Source organism: Panthera leo, chromosome A3 (genome assembly GCF_018350215.1).
Source record: "Panthera leo isolate Ple1 chromosome A3, P.leo_Ple1_pat1.1, whole genome shotgun sequence".
Lineage (NCBI taxonomy): Eukaryota > Metazoa > Chordata > Mammalia > Carnivora > Felidae > Panthera > Panthera leo.
This window is the reverse complement of record NC_056681.1, coordinates 107,226,781-107,241,745: the sequence shown is the minus strand read 5'-3', so window position 1 is coordinate 107,241,745 and position 14,965 is coordinate 107,226,781. Positions and strand designations below refer to the sequence as shown.

The 14,965-nt window shown below is 42.5% G+C and overlaps 1 protein-coding gene across 2 annotated transcripts in view; it reads right to left on the bottom strand.

The window, feature by feature from the left end:
* Positions 1-238: 238 nt before the first annotated feature.
* Positions 239-14,965, bottom strand: part of SLC8A1 (solute carrier family 8 member A1) — a 326,175-nt gene continuing 311,448 nt past the window's right edge. For both annotated transcript variants that reach the window (XM_042933176.1, XM_042933177.1), the window contains one exon: positions 239-3,715. In XM_042933176.1, coding sequence (XP_042789110.1) covers positions 3,339-3,715 — 377 coding nt within the window. In that variant the 3' untranslated portion in view covers positions 239-3,338. The remainder of the gene's footprint in view (positions 3,716-14,965) is intronic.

Genomic DNA, 14,965 nt, shown 5'->3' with positions numbered 1-14,965 from the left:
AACTACAATATTCTGTTAATGTTCTTGGATGCAGAAAGGAGGCAAATAAAGGGTACTAAAAGATGTAAAAAAATTAGTGAAATGGAGAAACATCCAACATTTATCTCCGTACCATCAGATAGATACATATTCTGACACTGTGCTCTCTTGGGACATTAAAAAGGAAATACTGTATGACCAAAGGGTTGACATTTGCAAGAGTCTGAATACTGGGTATCTATTGTCTTTCTTTTGGATGAGGATACCAATTCACAATAATACCTTTTTGGTCTTTATTTCTTCAAAACATGAAAACAAAAATGAAGTAGATGACAATGAGAGAAAACATTCCATACAGAATATGCTGTATCACTAGTGATTAAGTCAGAAACAATTAGAAACTTTATTTGTGCCAATAACGTGTACCATTTATAAGGAACAGCACAATTAGTGCACTTCCCCCCTAAAGCTGTGCACAATACACACAAAATAAAATGAAATAATTTTACACAACTACAATTATTAACAACCCTGAACAATCAGAATCATATTTTCCCTATAACAATGAAACTTTAAAAAGCAAACAAACCAAAAAGCTTTGAAATTAAAATTCAGTGGCAAGAATTTCTGAAAGTCCTCTGTGAAAATCTGCGGGATTATTGACATTCCAAATATGGCTAAAATTGAGTGCAAAAATCTAATATTTAAACAACTCATGTCCTTTGACTATATTTACTTGGTGTTTCTAGGCTAGCTTTCCATTTACTAAATCTTAAAAAAAAATGGGTTAGAATGTGCCCCCAAAAGAGGCCACCAATTTTGGACCACGGCCTGCTGGGGTGAGTCTCCTGGAGATATGAGGAATAGTAGAGGTGTGGGGCATAGAAAAGTACTGTTGTCCAACAAAGATAAAAACTGGGATTAATTGGACCCGTTCAGTCCTCTGGATCACAAACATGATTGCCTTTCTTGGCTTACAATGGGGAGATGTACAGATCTGTAAGATTGGCCAAGGATACATAGGATGCTTCCCCTAACCTGTGCTTTATCTCTTAAGTTAAAATCTTAGATATTTGGACAATTGTATTTGTACAGTTTCAGTGTGTTTATGTTAAGAGTTTTATAATTGCTTTTTCCCTGCAAGATAAAACTGTTTTCATATGGCTGTGATAACTTTTACCCACCGAGAGAGCAATCACATTAGCTGTGAGCCCACTGAGGGCAGGGATCTGGGCTGTCTTGTTCATGGTTTAGTCCCCAAGAGTAGCACAGTACCTGGTATATTGAGTAGTAACCAGCATTTAATTATTCATTCATTCGCTGGATGTTTATGAAATGATGAGTGATCACGATTAATGAGTGGAAGAAGAGAAAGTAACTCTGAACAGCTTTTATCTCTTAAGTATCTTTGAATCGATACAGAGGGCCAGTGGTGTCTCTGGCCTGGGATGCTCTATAGAGAAGTCTCGGAGACAGGACCAAAGTCATTGCATTTTTCCTCCTTACTAGACTCACTACTTTGGAATGTTGGGTTTATCCATGCTCTTTGGTATTCTGAAATAGAGCCATTCCTTTTCCAGGGTTAAAAACCTCCCAGTGCAATCCTCCTGGGAGGAACTAATCTCATTAAATTGCTTCCTCCTTCGTCACAAGTACAGAAGATGCACTTTTAAAGGCCCATTCGTCTCCCTGGCTTCATTCCTACTCGGGAACTGCAGGTACAATCAGAGGAGTCTGGATGTTGAAAGTAACAGGGCTCAAAATAGCCTTTTACATAAAAAAAAAATAAAACGAACAAACCACTATCTACCATCTGTCCCAGACAGAGCAGAAGTGAAATAAATACTTTGGGGGCAGGGCAGGGGTGGGTGTCGGGGAGGTGGAGGCTCTCAAAGCCTGGGCACGTCGAATCTGGCCACTGCTCTACACCTTTCTCCTTCGCCCTCAATCCTCAAGAGGTGATTCTTTAGAGGCCTCTGGTGTATTCCACGTGGCTAATTTTCCATGAAGATAGTTGGTAGTTTGCCTGCTGTCCTCTCAGTAGCTTTAACTTCCCAACGAACTGTTATTGCTTCTTAGAAACGAAATGTGCAAGTCCATGAACAATAAGCCATTTTCTCCTTTTATCCCTAGTAAAATCAAACTCACTAACAACACAAACGTTACAACTCAGGTGAAAAGGAGACTCACTTATATCTTCAATGTCCAGTCAACGTTGCTGAATGGGAGAACAGTATACGCTATACTCTACTATATACAGATACGCTTATTTTGTTTTTCATCCATGCACTGTGTAACAGGTATCACGACAACATTCCCCAACAGGCACACGAAGAAGGAGCAAATGTTCAGTCATGACTGGAACAGGATTGTGCAAGCCATGGATACTTTCAAAAATAAAACTGACAAATGATCCCAGGCAACAGCAAACATGGGACTGGGACACACATGATGCAAATGGAAAACGATGATGTGCTTTTTTGAATGGGGTTATTCCGGTTTGCCTGAGAGATGGTGGGCAGGAGGAGGAGGGTTGGGATGGGGGACCTGGGGGTTAGCCAGGCTGGAAAATCAGAATAAGGGCCTTGCTAATCATAGTCCAGACCTGAAGAGATAAGAAATAAATGATTTTGCACGTTCTTGGGAATCTAGGCACGTTATTCCTGTACCTGTTAAACAAGACTGTCAGGCATCATATCTTTAAATATCAGACTGTATCTAGAGCCATCACTTCTCCTGGCTCCATTCAAGTGCCCATGCTGCTTCTTGGAGGCAGCTTTATCTCTGCTCATGTCCCAGAGAGAAGCACGAAATTTAGTGATCGAGCGAAGACCTGCCTCTTCTTCAGTGCCCATGTCCTTTCTGAATCCCAAATAATTTGTCAAGTGTTTGGAAGAAAGGGCAATTGTAACGATTTAAATTTTTACCAAAAAGCCATTTGCACTTAGATTGGTCATCACCTCCCACAAGGGAAACAGAAACTTTGACCCTCCCAACAAAATAATACAAAATAAAAGTCAAACGTCAGCCACCTCCCAGCCCCCACCAAAAACAAGCGGAAACAGAAAACAAATCAAAGACTTAATGATTTATGAACCTGGAGAGAACACAGTCCTTCTAGGCTGAGCTGCAAAGATGCCCCTGCCTCCGTGCCTCGTTCAAAGTGGCGATGCCCCTGGGAATAAGAGGTGATGGTTTCTCACTTCCGCCCTAGTACAGAGTATGCTCTTGAAGCTGGGTTCCATCAGCAGGTAAGTGAACATGACAAATGTCAGTTTCCTCTGTTCATTATACATAATATTTTATGTATATATATATATACGTATATATATATAAATTTACTATATCTGATTGTTCCTTTAGAAGCCTTTTATGTGGCAGTAGGCCTCCAGGGAGGAGAAGAAAATGTACAAGAGCCATAGGAGCACGAAGAGGCAGGATGTGAGGAGCTTGGCAGTCCGGGGCCCACCCAGCTCACCTCCGATCTCCGGCCTTCGCCGATACAGCAGCACCCCCACATTGATGAAAGCAAAAATGGTGAAGAGAGTGACAGAGAAAGCTAGCGTGCCAGGGGACACTTTGAACTGTTCCCCATTGGCTGCGTGGTAGATGGCAGCGATGGACCAGGCCACGCCGATTCCCAGGAAGACGTTCACCGCGTTGCTGCCAGTGACGTTACCTATGGATGCATCTGCGTACTGGTCCTGGGTGGCGGCCACTTTGCTTGCAAACGTATCTGTGGAGGAAGAAAAAAAAAGGCAGTGACACTCAATATTTTAGGTCCGTGGAGCACTGGAAGCTTCCGCGATGCTCAAATCCCGGGGTCAAATCCCCTGACGGAAACCTTGTGACCAGGAGGAGGTTTTCCTCTTCTCTGGAGTTCCCCTCCTGTGGTCAGAACAATGGGATCTAGACATCAGAAGTCAAATGTTTGGTGTTGGCTGTGTTACTGACCAGATGATCGTGGGTCAAGTTCTTTGCCCACAGGTAGCACAGTTCTTTGTGAAACTGAGCTTGCAGGGCAGCATTTTTCAGAGTGATCACGACCCATCTACATTAGAATCAGGTGGGGTCCTCAAGCGTGAATGGTACAAGGTTCCATCCAGCTGGGCTGCATCAGAATCACCGGGGCCCAGGAATCTGATTTAATATCCCAAGAGATTATAGGTCACTAAAGCTTGTGAATGGCTATTGGAGGGAATTGCTAAAAGGTTCTGTATCAACAGCTCTAGGTTACAGATGAGGAAGCTAAGGTGTCAGGAGATCTTTCCAAAGATTCAAGAGCAAATCCTCAGTGGAACTGAAGCTAATTGAACCATAATAATAGCTGGCATTGGCCTAGAGCCTTAGGAATAGGAAAGCTGACTCATCTACATTACTGCACTGATTGTGACAATTCTATGAGGGGGCACACTTTATAGGTGAGGACACTGGGCTTCTGGAGAATAAGTGATGGGTGCAACATCCCGGAACAAGGGAGAAGCCATCTCGGGGCTTGCGCTGGGACCTCCCGCCATCACTGCAAGTACTTGTTCACTGCAGCATTGTACCTTTCACTATGCCATGCGTACCAGTGGCCATTCTCAAAGCTTTGTTCGCCAGTAATCCCGAGTGCATCTTCTCCTGAAGATAGGAAAATCGTGGTCCATACAAGGAGTAGGACAAGTGACTGATATTCTCGATGAGTAGAGCCTAGGGCGTGTTTGTGCCATCAAATCCTGTCGTCACAACTGAATGTGTGACCCCAGATGGATTAATTTCTCAAGCCTCAATTTTCCAATCTGTGAAATGGGGATAGTGACACCCACCTCAGGGTGCTGTTGAAATGCTATAGGTAAAATGCTTATCTATCTTGGTAGAAAGTAAGAGTAGCTCTTTTTGTTCTTTTGCAAAGACTGTGTGGGTAAAGCTGGCTGATCAGTTTACTAAAAGTTGAGGCAGCATCCGAAATCGCTCCTTTCTTAAAACACATAAACAGAACTTGCAAGATACTCGGTTTCTTTTCTGTTCAGCTCCCTTGTTAATATCGAAGTCCTCTCAGTTACCTTGGCAGAATACCTTGCACAGTAGGCTTATAGAAGACGTGAATAACTGTGAGATTGAACTCCTATTTGCAAGAGCCAGTAACGGCAGGTGTGATATTACTGTAAGGTGCCGTGTCATCTGCTCTGGTCCTCCGGAGGTTCCTGGGATGCTCTGGGCAGGCATGGACTTGTGGGATATCTGGATCACTTTCCCCCCTCTTTTGCTACCCTGTTGCCACCATCCTCCTCCTGTAGATCTCCAAGGGGGATGATACATCAAGCATGCAAGCTTCTATCAACCTGTAGATTTTTGCGCTTTACTCTGGGTGAGTTGGTTATTTAGGTTGCTCAGAGGATAGTTCCCCAGCAGCATCCCTTTCTTTTTTGAAAGGAAGTCAACATGGAGGGTCCATCTCATTAATCTTGACCTTTCTGGTAGAAAGCAGGTTTTACTTAGTTTTATAATTAGACAAACGCTGCCTGCTCTGTACCAGGCACTATCCTACATGTTACACGCGGATTCTCATTCAACCTTCTTAGCCTTAAAGATTTTATGGTTTGGGAACACCTCTTGGACATGTCAGTAGAACAAGGATTTTTAAACCAAATTTTAAACCAAATTGTTATAACTTCAGAGCCCATTCTCCGTACACCCTGCACTGTCCCTCCCAGAAAGGCTAAAGTTTTCCCTTCCTCATTTCCGATGGCCCTGTCCCTTCCCCCCAGAAACTCTGAAACCGGTTATCCCAGAATGCTCTTTCCTGTCTCAGAGCAAAGGCTGCAGGAGGGGTAGGCGGTTTGCTCAGCCACCCGCCTGTATTTGAGCCGCTTTGTGTATTCAGATCACACACCGCAGCCCCATCAGGACTATCATGGAGACTGGCGAGTGAAAGCCAAGCGAGGCAAATCTTAATGGTCTCTTGCGATTCATCATTAAGAGTTATTAGGAGCTGCAGCCTCCTCAAAATGAAGTTGTTTTGCTTTTCTCTTTCAAGGACAGAGAGCTGAGCAGGGAAAGTGAAGGCAAAGAGTGGAAGGCAAGGGAAAGTAGCTCATGGCTCAGCTGCTTCGGAGGAACACTTGAGATGTTCTGTGCTGACATGGCTGTTGGCACCAGCTGGTGGTGAACAGATGGCTGTGTTAGGCTGGGCCCGACGAGGTAGGGGATGATCCCTCCCCCATGCTGCAGGGGCAGGCGACCTGGCACTCACACCTGCTGACCTCCCCTGGCCTGTGGCACATGGCACACAGGACTTCCTGGGTGCTCCATCTCCACTCCAACCCTACGCTTTTCTGGAGGCTTCTGCCACTGTGCCAGAAGGGGATGAGGGGTAAAATTAAAGATTCCTGAGGCCCAGGGACCCTGAACACCCAGACCAGTCCTTTTGCCTGAAAGACGTCCCTGGGTCTGCAGGGATGTCTCCCTCCCTTGTTTTTCAATAGCCTATTGTGAATACTGAATTGGAGTTTTGTAACAACAGGTTCCTGTTTCTTCAAATGCCTTTCTCTGGATTCCCTACAAGATGAGTAGTGGAAGTAATTAGCTGATCAAAACAGTGAAGCCTGTTTGGGGCCTATTTGAGTCTCGTGGGTTTTATTTACCTGGGTTATACATCAGGCCTTTTATCTGTTTTAATTCAAAAGCTATGTAAAAATTACAGAGACACATGCAAACCCAGACCAGTAACCTTACCTCCAGCAGAGACGACTCTGTTTTCCAAATAAAGTATGATGGGATCTCCCCAAATTGCCTTCTGTCGCTACTCTGCTTAGTGCAAAGAGCAACGCATCACCATACGTTAGACTGCCAAGCCTTACCCTGGACACTAAGCTCATACCTTGCTTATGGCTGAGCAAGGCAAAACCACTCAAATGCCATTCCCCAAAGTAAAATCCAAGAAATAACTACCGCTGTGGTCTCAGAGGGGTTGTAATCATATTCAGAACTTGGCCCATTTAACAAACACATGAATCAGGTTTCCCATGTGATTGGCACAAACTAAGACATGTTGATAATTACATATATGTGTCTTCCTACCTATACAGCTTAGGTCAGATTTCTAGTAGGAATTGTTGCTTTTAACTTCACCTTGAATTCTGAGGCATTTTGGATTAGTCCTACAGTCTTAGACTTTTGGTTCTGCCTCCTGGTACCTATGACTGTAAATCAACAGGGAAGATTCAGTCGGGAGACAGTGTGGCTGGAACTAAACCATACATCACAGAGTCAGGACATCACTGTTCTCTGCAGACCTATCCTGACTGTGTATAACCTTGGCCAAGTCATCTGGTCAATGTGCACAATAGGTCAGCACATTCTCCTTTCCTCCAGGAATTGTTACCTGAATCTTGCAAACTTTACAGCGACATACAGACCGAGCCTTAAATGTCTCTTCTGTAAAAACGGATACTTATTATATTCCTGTAGGTCACACACAAGGTTTATTATCTAGAGCAAGGGTTTCATCCCAGACGATTTATTCTTGACTTTTAGCCTATTTGGGGGGCCAGCTGTTCAACCCTCAAGCACTTTGTGCCTCAGGAACTGACACCGATGGTGATTTTAATTGGAATCCAGCCTGCTTGTCAAGGCATGGTTACTTCCCCAGCACCTGTGAATTACAATATAAGAGACCAGGGGGTACAGAGCTTCATGATATAGTAGAGAAGCTCATTAAGGAGACAATCGTAGCTCTTATGTGCGTTGTTGGATAAGACACTTCACTTTTTTTTTTTAGTTAGTTTCTTCATCAAAAATAAAAAAATTTAGAATATCTCTAAGACTCTCCCTGAGTTTACTGTTTGGGTGGTGTGCGGAATACATCAAAATACTAAATTCATATGTATGATTTTGCTGTGTTTTTCTTTTTTTGTAGGAGTTTGTACATGAGCACCCATCTTCATTAGAACCGATTAACCTCATTTTAAAGAATGGCCTAAATGAAACATTCAAAGATCCTAGGAAGAAAGATCTCTAGACCCAAAGATATTGCCATTGATCAAATTGTGGCCATATTTGAAACTAAGCCACACCGCCCAGAGTCATTTGCCTTTTCAAAATAGATAAACGTTGGCAAAATTATTTACTTGAAACCCCTCTGACCAGCCAGCCATTTATATGCGTGACCCATGGTATAAATGGTGGCAGTGACGACCATTGCAAACTTGGTGCGTTATGTCAAGTTTGCATACCACTGGCATGGGAAATACTGGGAGAGCCTGGTTCAAAGATCTCGGGCTCCACCCTCAACCCACTTAATCAGGCTGTCTTAGGAAAGGACACATTTTAACAAGGGCCTCACATTATTCTTCTTTATACCAAGGCTTGAGAACCATGGCTCTGAGCCAGGGAAATGGCTGTTGCTCCAAACACCCATTATTTGGGGGGCTTTGCTGAGAGGGATAGATGTTTCAGTTTGGGGGAAGCAGCTAATTTCTCTTGGAAACAGTGATGTCTAGTGGTGGTTTGACTCAGACAAACACTTGGGTGGGTTTAATGGAGGCGCTGGGGCTGCCCCTCCAGTTCTAATGCCCTCCAACTCTTGAGTTATGCTATGTTCTTATTATTTTTAAACCTTGTTCCAGCACGGATGCTATGAAAGACCAAAGGAGGAAGGAAATTTACTTAAATTCGTAGAATTCTGGCTCCACCATTCGCCAGGTAAGAAGCTTACCTACTTCAGAGGGTTTTGAAAGACACGTGTTAACGTGAGCAGCACGCAGATTAGGGCCTGAGACCTAATGAGTGTTCAGCATTATTGGCTATTTTTATAACCCAGTAGCACCAGATCCTAAGAGAATAAGTGGTGGGGAATTCTGACTTAATGTGATAATTCTAAACTTTCAGGGAGTTATAACATCCTTTAAAGACTGCCTAACTTTATGATCATGTGCATTTAAAAATGCGATAAAAGCATAAAATTATTCTCAAAAGTCAAAGCGATTCTTTATTTTGAAAATTCCATATAGCCTGAGTCATGGAATGGCATTGGAGCTCTTCTAGTTTTAAGGCTCTAATCTCACTAGTGACTGAAAAGGCAAGCAGGCAGGCATCTATTCTCCTCTAGGCGCTTTTTGTCTTGCTTTTTTAGAATTCAAATGAAAATCATTTACATGCGAATTCTTCTGTCACTGAGGACTTTGAACAAGATTTTGTCTTTAGTTGTGACATTTACCCAAGTAAATACGAAAACCACACTGCCTCACACACGCACTCCATTGGTTCATCTCAAAAGAATCCTTATTTGACTTTCAGGTGAAGTGCAAGAGGTCAAGGAATTACTGGTGTTGATGGATTAACGACCAGTTAGGAGTTGTAAAAACAGAAAAAGGGAAGAACACTTCAAAGAGATTTCTGCCCATAAAAGCTCCCTGAAAGAGTGTAAAAGAGAAATGGAGATGGCGACGTGACTTATTTTTAGAAGGGAACAGAGGTAAGTAAGCTCCAGAGGATTCGTGTTGGCACATCGGAACACATGCTTCTACTCATTTTTATCCCCAACTGCAAATCAGAAGCACCAGGGCAACATTTGAAAAATACGAGCTTCCTAGCCCCACCCAAGCTTCTGTTTAATTTGTCTGGAGCACCAGTATTTTTTAAAGCTCCCCCAACCAGACTGAGATCCACTAACCACTCAGAGCCTTTGTTTCTTCATCCGTGTGAGGACAATGGCACCTCCCGGGTAGCGTATGGAATAGCCCTGACGCACAGATCGTCGAAAACCAGCCTTGTTTTGTTACCAAATAACTGTTTTCATTTTGATATCTTTGCAAGGGTACCTCCGGGACTTTGTTTTCCTGTTATGTATTTGAAATCCTGGGAGATTTGAAATTCAAAGAGATTAATTCTAATTAAAAGGGAAAAGTAATGGGGGTTTATTTTTCTGAGGAACACAAAGTGGAGGAGAGAATGAACACAAACCAACAGTGCTATTTGATCTGCCTTCCAAAATGTAATTTGATCCGTGCTCTCAAAAGAACATGATAATACTCCACTCTTAAACACACCCATAATGGGATGATTTTTCAGTATGATGTCCATGAAGATTCGAGAGAGGATCCAAGGTTCCCCTTCCTTGTTTAAACGTCTAGCTTCATGAGGTTTGCTGAAATTTTCTCAAATCCCTGGTTCTAAATCTTTGAGGTCAACAACAACTTTTGAGCCTCTCAAAGAACTTTAAAGGTTTGTCTGAAATGGGGCTAATTCAATTCAATTCAATTCAATTCACTCTGTTCAATTCTATTCATTCCTCCCCATGCCCACTCTTGACCTTGAAAGAAGTCCCAAACCAACTAGCTGGGTGTGGAGCAAAGAAGTGGTATTCTGACCTGGTTGTCTCCTGAGACTTGCATTAACATGGTCTTGGAGTGGATCAGATTATGTATGTTAAGTGGGTTTGGTACTTTCACTTTGGGGGTCCTGCTTGTCTATTTCCCCACATAAAAAGGTTCATGCAGATTATTGTGGTGGAAGTTGCAGAGTGCGCCTGACAAAATAAGGGGTGCAGGGTTGACTGACTTGAGAGAAGTCTCCTGTCTCTGTTCAAGTGGTAAACAGGCAGCTTGATGATGACCATAGTATTCCACAGTTCCCACTGGGTTCATGTGAATCATTGGTTCTGCTTGGCATTGAGAACCTTAGTAAGCAGAGGTCACTGTCCATAGTTCATTTGGTCACCTGGTTCCATGTTACTCTGTGGTTAACCACTGTTGTTACTGAAGAATGCCAGTGCTGATTACTGTGGACTGCAAAATGTCTCTAGTTATAGTAGGAAGGAGCTTAAGCTATGGAGTAAGACCTGGTCCTGGTCCCATTTACCATGTACTGGGTGTGTGGCCTTGGGATAACCTCTCTTTAAGACTCATATCTGTAAAATAGCGAAAATAAAAATCCCTATTTATGTAGCCATAAAGATAATCAAAGGAAGCACTACAAAAAGGCTCAGGATGGTGTCTGGAAGTTAGTAGGTGCACAGCAAATATTTCCTATTTCAGAATTCTTTGTTCTGGTGATAACAAAGGGAATGTTAATGATATTAACCACTTTTTATTATGGTTTCCTTCAGCTAGGCGATTTAAGGTTAATAAACCTATAGGATTTAGGGAGAATGTGTTTCTGTCTTTGATGTCCACAAATGATAGTGGTGATAAGGGCAGTGATGGTTAACATTTATGAGACTCCTAGGCGAGGCTCTATATATGGCTTCCCATCAGGGCACCTGGGTGGCTCAGTCGGTTGAGTGTCTGACTTCAGCTCACAGTTTGTGGGTCTGGACCCCACATCGGGCTCTGTGCTGACAGCTCAGAGCCTGGAGCCTGCTTCGGATTCTGTGTCTATCTGTCTCTCTCTCTCTCAAAAATAAATAAACATTAAAACAATTATATATGGCTTCCCATGTAATCTACAAGACAATCGTATGAAGTAGGAACTTTATTATCTTCATTTGATAGATGAGAAAATTGAATCTCTGAGTATAAGAAAGTTGGCTAAAGTTATATAGCCAATAAGAGGTGAAACCAGTATTCACAAACTAATGTGCTCCTAGCCAGAATTCATGTTCTTAACCACAAGTGCACTGTGTATTGACTGACTTTATGCATAAGAGCGTGGGGTGTTGACAAGGACTAAATGACATACCTGAAATTTGAAAATGGGCAAAGGGTTCCAAGAAAATATCCAGAAACCTTATAATGTTCACCTCTGACTATAACTACACAATACTAAAACAGCTTATCAGTTGAAAGAAAAGGATTAAAATGGTTGTACAGAGAAACATCAGCCTGACTCCTTTAGAAAAATATTTGTACGGGTCAGAAACAGATTAAGAAGGGGCTATTTCCATGGATGCCTTCATACCTTTAGAACAATATTAGAGATCACTGACGAAGTAATTTTTTCAATTCCTAAGTTCCTGGCTTCTCTTGCTATTACATTATAGTACATAAAAACAGGCTTGAAGGAACCTACTTTTAAAATAACATCAAGGTTCTGATATTTTCAATTTTGAGCCAGAATTTTATTACTTTTATAATGAACCTTTATTAATACCAAGTCCATGAGGGTAAAACATTGTTGAGATTTAGATCAGCAGCATTTTGCTAATTTTGAAAAGGCAACAAAAGGGCAGGTTTGGGGCTACAGCAAGTAGCTAACTGTCACTTTCCCAAGCCATTCTGTTATTAGATACAACTGGAACTCGTTGCCTCCAACACAGTCCAGGGTTGCCCTGCGTGAAACAGTCAGTGTCTTCCACCTTGCTGTTCCTTCCTTCCCCATAATCTCCCTCTGTCCCTCAACCCTCCTTGCCTTTGAAGCCTGGTTTGTTCTTCTATGCTTTGTTCTATTTCTGGAACATCTGTCTCCTGTCTGAATCTTCTCAAGTCCTGCTCTAGAGATGGTAAAGCCATAGGTGCCCCAAACCTTGCTAGAACTACAGGTAGCCGAGTGGGACCCGACAGAAAGACTGTACTATAACTTGGAGAAAACAGAAACGCTCACTACCACTTCCGGATAGCCTTAGTAGGTTACAAGAGAACTTCCCTTTCAGCTGGGCTATACTGCTATAACTCAAAGTCTACAGATCTAGATAACACGCTGAAGACCCCCAACATGTGCCCGTGTCCTGTGGATGGTTACCCAGTTATTTATTCCTCATAAACCTTCTTTTTTTGAGAGGGGTTGCTTTGTGCATTATGAGTTCAGGAAAGCATGTACACTACTAAAAGTAGGCAAATAGAGTCATCTCAATAAACAGTAAAGGTCACTTTCGGTGATCAGGGCTATGGTAGTGGGATCCTAAGGGGGAAGGCATCATAATACTGCACACACAGCAGGTGCATCTCAGCAGGCGTCAGGGTGAGGAGGGGGGCGAGAGTAATGAAGAGATTTCCTGGCCATCAGGGGTTTCCTGGCCTGGAATTTAGAGTTAGGAAGGTGCTCAGGACAGACCATAAAGTGGAACAAGAATCTTGAAAAACAAACTTCATCCACTATAAAACTTTTCTGAGGACGAGCTGTGAAGGGGAGAGATCTATGGGTCCTTGTTTCCTTCGAACCATTCTTGTCAGGCAATGATGGACTATATGACAAGGCCAGAATCCTCTCTTAATTCTGTATCTGTGTTACGGTAACATTATATTGTATTTACTAATAGCGTATTCCATTGACTTCAACCCACAATATTACTTCGCATATTCATTGGTTAAGAGCTCTGTGCCCTTAACATTTCTGGGAAGGGATAGAATACCCAAGTCTTCCATCATTTGTACCTGGGCTCTTACTAGAGATGTAATTTGGAATGTGGAGACTAGAAAGTAAGGTGTAGAGCTCCATCCAGGCTGCTAAGGATACGTGATGAGGCTGAGCTCTAATGTCATATTCTGTTCTTGTCTCTTTCCCAGGCACCTAGCACTGCTCTTGGTAGATAATTTTTAAATGACTTTTGACAAAAATTTCTTATTTTTACATCTGAGAGCTTTCAGAGCTCTTCCATAGATGTTCTATTTGTTCTTTCTGACAATTCAGTGGGTGGGTGCATGGATGGGTGGGTGCCGTGTTGGTTTTGTTTTGTTTTTTTTTTTTCAGGGGAGGAAGCTGAAGCCCCCTAGGAGGCAGAAGGAACGTGAATGCAGGGGTGGGTTTAGAATCCACATTTTGTGATTTCTGGTGCCCGGGTTCTCATGCTGGAGGCTTGTTTCCAGGATCTCTCATCAGATTCCATTCTTGCCAGATATTATCCCACGCTCTGAACCTGATGACACATCTAGATTGCCTAACTTCCAGGGCTGCTGTGGATATCAAAGAGATAATTTATACAGATGTACTTTTAAAACAATGAAGCTATGCAAATGTGGTTACTGTTGAAACACTTTTTGTGTTAAGTGCAAATGCCCTGCCCTCATGAAATCATCATTCACCACTGATGCCTTAATGTGGATCATTTGTTGGATATTCCAAAGTAATAACTAACACGGAACATTTAGATTGGGAGGGGAAGAAGTATTGGGAAGAAAAACCCAGGGCAGTTGGGTACTATCCCCTAAGAACAGATGTTGGTAGGGGTAATAAGAGAGTCACAGCTGCCAGAGAGGAAAGTAAACCACCGAAAACCTCAAAAGGGTTATGTAATGGAGTAGGTCAAGAAAAAGTAATGCCTTTTCATAATTTCTAAGGTTAGAACTGCTGGGATAAGTTTGCAGGGGGATAACCAGAGGTTTGAGTGAGTAGGTAATTTTCCAATGATTGGTGTATAAGGAGTCATACTACCCTATTAAAATACCCCCTGTGTGTATAGAGTATACATGCTCTTGAGTCCAGGATTCCATGATCCTGTTTTATTTTCTTCTCAAGAATGTTCATCTCATTGCTATCTGAAACTTTATCCTATTTTTGTGAAGTATCTGTTTTCTTCCCCTGGGGTATACACTTTGTGGGATTAAACATCCGTCTCGTTTATCCCTCTGTATCTACTATGTCGAATGGGGTATACTACTTAGTGGGTACTTAATATTTGTAGAACACATGAATCAAAACACATGCAAAATGGCTCTGAATCCTATGCCTTGTTACTGTATCATACTGCTTCCTTTGATCTGTTGTTTAAAAAACGGTTTTAAACTTAACGTCTAATGACTCGTGTAGAGGGAAGATGTCTGGAATATTTGATGATCGAGAATGCCACACTGTCTCACACTCAGTTTGTGCTTCCTGGCATCATCTGTCAGAACACAGTTTTTTATTTTGAATATTACTTCTCACTACTATTCCTCTGTAGACTGAGCTCAGGTGTAGAAGTTGTAGAAGAAAGGGCTTAATCCATACTCTCAGGAAAACAAGGCTTGGTCCTGAAGTTATCAATGTCAGGTTCTTCTAGGTGGTTTGACCCTTGTCTCCCTACATGTGGAACTCTGGAAGCACAGACGGAAACAGACAAAAGGACGAGCAGCACCTGGGAGCATTTCTG